The 8,765-nt window shown below is 47.9% G+C and overlaps 1 protein-coding gene across 1 annotated transcript; it reads right to left on the minus strand.

Moving 5' to 3' along the window:
• Window positions 1-4,317: 4,317 nt before the first annotated feature.
• LOC135981308 (uncharacterized) lies at window positions 4,318-6,856 on the minus strand. Its single transcript, XM_065583177.1, has 2 exons — window positions 5,882-6,856; window positions 4,318-4,887 (listed from the first exon to the last, which is right to left on the minus strand). Exons 1-2 carry the CDS (start codon window positions 6,456-6,458, stop codon window positions 4,412-4,414), a joined length of 1,053 nt encoding a protein of 350 aa, XP_065439249.1. The 5' UTR covers window positions 6,459-6,856; the 3' UTR covers window positions 4,318-4,411.
• Between the last annotated feature and the right edge of the window lie 1,909 nt (window positions 6,857-8,765).

The raw sequence follows: 8,765 nt of genomic DNA on the forward strand, positions 1-8,765 counted from the left end.
TAAAGGCAAAACTTCCAGTGGTCCAGGGGTGCATTAGTCTCCATTTCAGTTCTGTAATGGTCCATGCTGACCTGTCTAATCTGGAGGATGGTCATATCAGTGGAGAAGGAAGAGGCAATGAAATGACTGCCCATCCTATGCACAGTAGGGACTCAGAGAGACTCTGAACTTCCTGAATCCTAGAATAATTTTGCAATGTTTTGATCAGCTGTAATTTTAATATCTATATACATCCATTCACTCACCATGGAAATAGAAGACCCCATATGGGAGGTGAGGCTGGGACCCAGTAGTACAGTTGAAGAACAGTGTGCTGCACAAAGGGGGGAGAATTTTGACAAAGGAAACCAGGGCAAATCCTTTCTCTTGCAAACCGCTACCTGTATCCTCACAGAGCAGAAAGACCTTTTGAGTAAGGTCCCATCCAATAGAGAAGCAGCTTTCAAGGGCAATGGGCAAGGATTAAGGTGGGGAACATCTTAACAAGGGATGTAGTGGATTCTCTATCACTTGAAGTCTTTTAATCAAGACTGAATGTCTTTCTAAAAATACTCTGTAACTCAGCCAGAAGTTATGGGCTTGATGCAGAAATTATGGAGTGAAATTCTGTGACCTGTATTATGCAGGAGATCAGACTAGATAATCATAATGATCACTTCTGGCCTTACATTCTATTTATTATTATGACTCTTGATGGATCATTGTAAGCATGCTCAGAGTTCAACAGACACTCAATATATGTCTTCCTTAGGAAGAGGATTTCATAATCTAATTCAGACAGAAAAAACAGGATCCCCGGGAAAACCATTCACACACAAGATGATGAGGGGATAACATTGGATTGGAGATCAACCTATTCTGGATTCATAGATCTTAAGGTCACAAAGGAGACCATTATTAATATCTTTTCTGACCACCTGCATACCACAAGCCATGGAATCTTACTCAGTGACTCTTGGATCTAGCCCAACAATGATGGAAAGTTTAAGTGGATTTTAAAGAGGAAACAGAAGAATCTTAGGGCTAGAGCTACAAAGGGATTTAGGTGCCTAACTGGTACTTTAGGTACCTCAGTTCAATGTTTAGGCACCACTGAAATCTTCAGAACCCCTGCTCAAATGCTGCCCAACCTTGGAAACACCAAAAGTCCCTAGACCCCAAAGTTTCTGCTGATAAAGTAACCCAAATTTCAGGCAGTGCACATGTGCAAAGTTACCTAAGTCCTGACATGGCTGATCAGCTTGGTGCCTAAGCTCTGGAGGGATTCTCAAAGTAGGCATTCCCCTGCCTATCTTGCCTGCTGGTCTCAATCTGGTAGGCGTTCTCAGAGCACATCTAGCTCAAAAAGTGGTGGTGGCCCCCAATAGTGCAGTGGTTAGGGCACTTGCCTGGGAACTGGAAAATCTGGGAGAGACCCCTGAGAGGCGTAGCTATACCGACTTAACCCCCAATGAAGACAGTGCTGGGTTAATAGAAGAATTCTTCCATTGGCCTAGCTACCACCTCTTGGGGAAGTGGATTACCTATACCAATGGGAGAACCTCTCCCCTGTGTGTCGCTTCAGTGTCTACACTGAAGTGCTACAGCAGTGCAGCTGCAGTGGCGCAGCTGTGCGAATGTAATATTTAAAGTGTATACAAGCCCTTGAATGACTCACTCTTCCCAGGCATTGTATAGAGAGCCTGGGCATCTAACTGGAGGCCTAAAAATTAGGCACTGCAATGCTGAGCATTATAATGCCTAAGTCCATTTGTGGATCTAGTCCCTAGTGAACAAGAAATAATAAGCTGTTGCAAGTGCTGAGTGTAGCATGAAAGCAGCCCTCACTGAGCAAACTTTAGAGGTGTTCTGGTTCAGTTCCATGCCCATACAGTACTAGCACTTGTATTTCAAACCCACACAAGTATCTAAAAGTTTAATAGGTTTGTTTGAATAAAATCCACCTCTGCAAGGTTACACACACACTCTCTCTCTCTCTCTCTCTCTCTGTCTCTGTCTCTGGCCTTGTCTACACTACGAGAGTAGTTCGATTTTACTTGCATCGAATTTTTGTAATCGATATTGCAAAGTCGAACGTGTGTGTCCACACTAAGGACAGTAATTCGACTTTGTGCGTCCACACTAACGGTGATAGCGTCGACATTCGAAGCGGTGCACTGTGGTCAGCTATCCCACAGTTCCCGCAGTCCCCTCTGCCCATTGGAATTCTGGGTGTAGCCGGCAATGCCTTCTGGGTAACAAAATGAGTCGAGGGTGCTTTTGGGAAACTGTCGTCATCCGTCCATCACTCCCGCCCTCCCTCCCTGAAAGCGCCGGCGGGAAAACAGTTCGCGCGCTTTTCCAGTCATTGACAGCGCGGACGCCACTGTACTCCGAGCATGGAGCCCGCTGCGACCATCGCTGCAGTTGTGGCCGCTCTCAACGTCTCGCAGCTTATCATAAAGGTTTCCCTGAGGCAGATGCAGAAAAGTCAGGCAAGGAGGCTACGGCACCGCGGTGATGTCCTGAAGTCTGAGAGTAGCACAGACCTGTCAGAAAGCAGGCGACCCAGCGCCGAGGACATCACAGTGGCAATGGGTCATGTTGATGCCGTGGAACGGCGATTCTGGGCACGGGAGACAAGCACTGAGTGGTGGGACCGCATAGTGCTGCAGGTCTGGGATGAATCCCAGTGGCTGCGAAACTTTCGCATGCGGAAGGGAACTTTCCTGGAACTTTGTGAGTTGCTGTCCCCTGCCCTGAAGCGCAGTGACACCCGGTTGCGAGCTGCACTGAGTGTACAGAAGCGAGTGGCCATAGCCCTGTGGAAGCTTGCAACGCCAGACAGCTACCGGTCAGTCGCGAACCAGTTTGGGGTGGGCAAATCTACCGTGGGGGTTGTTGTGATGCAAGTAGCGAAGGCAATCGTTGATGTACTGCTGCCAAAGGTAGTGACCCTGGGAAACGTGGAGGCGATCATAGATGGCTTCGCAGCGATGGGATTCCCAAACTGCGGTGGGGCCATAGATGGAACTCACATCCCTATCCTGGCACCGGACCACCAGGCCACCCAGTACATTAACCGAAAGGGATACTTTTCCATGGTGCTGCAAGCACTGGTGGACCACAGGGGACGTTTTACCAACATCTACGTGGGATGGCCGGGCAAGGTTCATGACGCTCGTGTTTTCAGGAACTCTGGTCTGTTTAGACGGCTGCAACAAGGTATTTACTTCCCGGACCACAAAATAACTGTTGGGGATGTGGAGATGCCTATAGTCATCCTCGGGGACCCAGCCTACCCGCTAATGCCCTGGCTCATGAAGCCCTATACTGGCGCCCTGGACACTGAAAAAGAACTCTTCAACTACCGGCTGAGCAAGTGCAGAATGGTGGTGGAGTGTGCTTTTGGCCGTCTCAAGGGGAGATGGAGAAGCTTACTGACTCGCTGTGATCTCAGCGAAACCAATATCCCCATTGTTATAGCAGCTTGCTGTGTGCTCCACAATCTCTGTGAGAGCAAGGGGGAGACCTTTATGGCGGGGTGGGAGGTTGAGGAAAATAGCCTGGCTGGTGATTACTCACAGCCAGACAGCCGGGCGATTAGAAGAGACCAGCGGGAAGCGCTGTGCATCCGGGAGGCTTTGAAAGCAAAGTTCCTGAGTGAGCAGGGTAACCTGTGATTTTATAGTTTGTGTACTGAGAAGCTAAACCTGCCCCCGTTTCTTTACCCAGGTAATGTTGACTATCCTATCCAGTTACATACCCCCTTCACCCCCCCTCCAACACACGTGTCGAAATAAAAATAGTTCTACTTTGTTAAAGCACACCGTTTTCTTTAATACTGTTTTAGCGGGAATTTTTTAAAACTGGGACGCAGACTGTGGTGCGGGGCGGGACTAGTGTTGTGATGCGAATGCAGCTTCTAAACTCAAGGATTGACAGGCTCCGCTGCGGTGGGATGCTTGTTTCAACGGAGCCTGTCACCCCTCCTGATCGGGACTGTGTGTATGGGAGGTCTATTTGACTTTGTGGCAGGGGGAGGACGGTTACAGATCCCATGCTGTGTGGCTCTGTGATCCTGTCTAAGGACCGGCGCTTAAGATCTGTAACTGCCCTCCCCCGCCACAAAGTCACAGAGCAACCCACCCCCCCCAACATTACATCAAAACAACCTCCCAGACTAACCGGGGCAACTAGTCACTGCATCACTGCACTGTGTATGTGCCCTGCTGCTGTGCCTGCCCCCGACTATGTACCCTGCCAAAGGAGACTGTCCTGTCCAATTTCCAACCCCCTTTCCCCTCCTCCTCCAAAAGAACATGATTGAAACAGTAGTTAACAGAAACGAATTTTTTATTATCAACTACACATGGCATTGGGAGGTGAAACTTGGACGTGGGCTTGTGTCAGGCGGGAAGGAAAGAACTTTTCAAATTTTGGGAAATGAGAGCCTTCTGCTACTAGAGCTCTCTGCAGGGGTGGAGTGAGAGTTAGCAGGGACTCTGCCGCCTCTCCTTCTTTGCACTTTGGGTGAGGTGGGTATGGGACTTGGTGGCGGGGGAGGGCGGTTAGAGATGGACTGCAGCGGGGCTCTGTCCTCCTGCCTCCGTTCCTGCAGAACATCCACAAGGCGCCGGAGCGTGTCCGTTTGCTCCCTCAGTAGTCCAAGCAGCGTTTGAGTCGCCTGCTGGTCTTCCTGCCGCCACCTCTCCTCCCGATCCATGTTGGCTTGGTGCATTCGGGTCAAGTTCTCCCGCCACTGGGTCTGCTGTGCTGCCTGGGCTTGGGAAGAGGCCATAAGCTCAGAGAACATGTCCTCCCGTGTCCTCTTCTTCCTACGCCTAATCCGCGCTAGCCTCTGGGAGTGTGATTCCAGGCTAGGTTGTGAGACAGTCGCAGACGGGGCTGTGGAAATGGGAAAAAGGGAGTGAATTCCTCTGAAAGATAAATGTAGTTGTGAACAAAGAACATAGTCTTTCTCTGTGAACAAGACCATGCACAGCACCTTTCACATGCGCACTCAGCACAAGGTCGAATTCTCGGCCTTCGCATTCTGTGCCTGGGGTCTTGAACAGCACATTTGAGAAGCGAGGCAGCACAACGGAATTTCTGTTGCAGGCAGACATGGTAAGCCGTACACTTGTGGCAGTTTAAAACTTTTATATTACCACTGGCCTCATTTCACATTTAAATCAATGTCAGTCCCTGCTGCCAGCAATCCGGCAAGCGGGAACTCTGCCCCTGTCCCACCCCCTCGCGGCTGTCCCCGGGAATGATCCCTTTCGGCTGCCCCTCTCCCGCCTCCACCGCGTGGCTGCAAACCAGCGGTGACAGTTCTGTAAAGGAACGGGAAAGCAGTCCCAACACTAACATTCCCCTACCTAATTAAAAGCAGGTCACCATGGCCGACATCACCCTGATGAGGATCTCCGAGAGCGACAAAGAGAGAATGCTCCGGGAAAGCCTCCAAAGACCAGGGCCGTATGCCGCCCTGCTGTGCAGAGCAATGATCCCCGAGTACCTGATAATCTCGTGGCGCGGCAACGTGTCGTACTTCGGAGGACCCAATAAGGCCGCTCTCCCCAAGAACCTCATGCAACGGCTTTCAAGTTACCTCCAGGAGAGCTTCATCGAGATGTCCCAGGAGGATTACTGCTCTATCCCCGCACATATAGACCGCATTTTACTGTAGCTGCAGTAGCAGGGAATACACAGTAGAGCGGCTTGTGCAGGACAATCACTGAAAACCGGACATTGCTAGATTTCTTTTCAAAACTTGCACTGCCCCTTACTAAACCGTTAAGCGCCTAGGGCACACTAATCATGAACAACCCATTCTTTTAATTGTTAATATTCCTGTTTTGTTAAAAATAAATGTTTAGATGTTTACAACACTTACTGGCTGATCCTTCACCAGATTCTGTGTCCGGGGTAATGGCTGGGGACGCTTCGTAGGGGATCTCTGTAAGGGTGATGAAGAGATCCTGGCTGTCGGGGAAATCAGCGTTGTGAGAGCTGCCAACTGCCTCGCCCTCCTCATCTCCTTCCTCATCTTCCCCGTCCCCTAACATGTCTGAGGAACCGGCCGTGGACAGTATCCCATCCTCAGAGTCCACGGTCACTGGTGGGGTAGTGGTGGCGGCAGCACCGAGGATGGAATGCAGTGCCTCGTAGAAACGGGATGTCTGGGGATGGGATCCGGAGCGTCCGTTTGCCTCTTTGGTCTTCTGGTAGCCTTGTCTCAGCTCCTTGATTTTCACGCGGCACTGCGTTGCATCCCGGCTGTATCCTCTCTCTGCCATGTCTTTAGAGATCTTCTCGTAGATCTTTGCATTCCTTCTTTTGGATCGCAGCTCGGAAAGCACGGACTCATCGCCCCACACAGCGATGAGATCCAAGACTTCACGATCAGTCCATGCTGGGGCTCTCTTTCTATTCCCAGACTGCACGGCCATCACTGCTGGAGAGCTCTGCATCGTTGCCAGTGCTGCTGTGCTCGCCACGATGTCCAGACAGGAAATGAGATTCAAACTGGCCAGACAGGAAAAGGAATTCAAATTCAAATTTTCCCGGGGCTTTTCCTGTGTGGCTGGTCAGAGCATCCGAGCTCGCACTGCTGTCCAGAGCGTCAACAGAGTGGTGCACTGTGGGATAGCTCCCGGAGCTATTAGCGTCGATTTCCATCCACACCTAGCCTAATTCGACATGGCCATGTCGAATTTAGCGCTACTCCCCTCGTCGGGGAGGAGTACAGAAGTCGAATTAAAGAGACCTCTATGTCGAACTAAATAGCATCGCAGTGTGGACGGGTGCAGGGTTAATTCGATTTAACGGCGCTAACTTCGACATAAACGCCTAGTGTAGACCAGGCCTCTGTCTCTGTCTCTGTCTGTCTCCAGGATTGAATCTCTCTGTATTCTACTTACCTCTGCTTGAGTCACAGAAGTACTTGCAGTTGTAATGCTGCTGCAGTTACATGGCCTGCCATGATACTCGCAGGGAGAGGAGTGTGGGCTGGGGATCAGAATATGACTGCTTAAGGAATGTGAAGTTCATGTGCATGACCAGCCTTACAGCTGTGTAAACCAAAGTCAGGATTTGGGCCTATAACAATTCAGGGTAGCTTGTATGAGTACCAAGGTACTCAGTAGGCACCTACGGCCCTGATTCAGCAAAGTGATATAATCATGTGCTTAACTTCAAGCATCCAAATAATCCAATCCCTATTCAGCAAAGCACTTAAGCCTGTGTTTATGTCTCATTGATGCTAGTGGGACATAAGTACATAATTAAAGTTAAGCATGTGCTTAAAAAGTGTTGCTGAATTGGGGCCTTAAGGAGTTTATTTTCTCCTGTGAGGCATATAGGTATCATTGAATTCCATTCCATTCATGCATATACTTACATTTTCTTGTCAGGAGATATCTAGGGGCAGATCTTTAGCTGGTGTTTATTCCCATAACTCCATCTGGGCCCTAATCTTTCTAGGTTTAACAAAAAGCAGAAACATTTTAGTGATCCACAGTTAATTTGGGGTTTATGGGGGAAGAAAAACAATTGAAGGAAAAATTATTACTGGTTCACTAAACATAGAGCAATCTTTGCATTTGTAATGACATCCTTAACGGTGCTATACATGAAAATATGCTAAATGATTCATGTAGTGCTGTTAACCTTTTAGCACTAAAAATGGGCCTCTTTCCAGTTTTCGTTTATAAACAGGATCATTATTTCCCTGGTCTCTTGATTTTCAGCTGCATTCCCTCACCCCCCACCCCCCTGTTGCTGCTGTATCATGGAAACACAAAGAACCTATGAGGGTGCGGGGGGGTGGGGGACCTAATGCTCTTGAATGACTCATGTAATATAATGCCAGACACTAGGACATCACATTATCGTAAGGAACCAGAAACAGCAAGAATGGAGCCCAAGGTAACTTTAAAAAATAATTATGATGAAATGGGTCCAAAAGTGATTGTTAAACCTGCTGGTAGCTAGCAATTTGCTGTAGTAGCTTGAAATACATAGATACCCTTGCACGTAATGTTGGCTATTATTGGTTCTGTGCTGAATTAATAAGATGTTTAGAACATTTGTGCAAATATACAGCTAGCATCATTGATTTAATTATGTAGCTGACCAATATGTTTCCTTAATTGCATCTAATCACCCTGCTTAGAATAGCATCTCAATTTGTTACATTATTGGTTTTCTAATTTAATAAATAAAAGCAAATGATTTTAGGTGGAGTTCTAAGAGGCATTCATTTCCTCAGAGCTATTGAAAGAAATGCATCTACAATTTGCAGAAAAGTTATTTAATCAAGTCATAGGGAGAAAAATACATAGGCTATAAGCACAACTTTTATACACAAAGTAAAGCCTTTTGAAGGCCCAATCCTGCTTCTATTCAAGTCAATGGCAAAAGTCCCATTCACTTCCATAAGAGAACAGGCGCTTTGTATACAGTATGGGTCCAATCCAGCAAGATGTTGACTATCTAATGCGTAGTGTTAGTGCCGTCAACCTCCATTCAAGTTAATGGGTGCAGGCATATTATTTGCTCACATAGGATGATTCACTTCACTGTGAAGTCAGTGAAGCAGGATCAGACTCGTGTATAGCATTCCCATAATTAGGATGCAACAGCCTTTCTCCTTCCAAAAGTAAAAGTGCTCAGCTTAACAATGTATTCTCAGCAATCATCATTTCTATGGAGACTCCTCTTTGGCTGTCTATTACTTCAACTCTTGACATTTCTGACCATTGCTCCCACTGGTATCT

Source organism: Chrysemys picta, chromosome 2 (genome assembly GCF_011386835.1).
Source record: "Chrysemys picta bellii isolate R12L10 chromosome 2, ASM1138683v2, whole genome shotgun sequence".
Classification (NCBI taxonomy): Eukaryota; Metazoa; Chordata; order Testudines; family Emydidae; genus Chrysemys; species Chrysemys picta.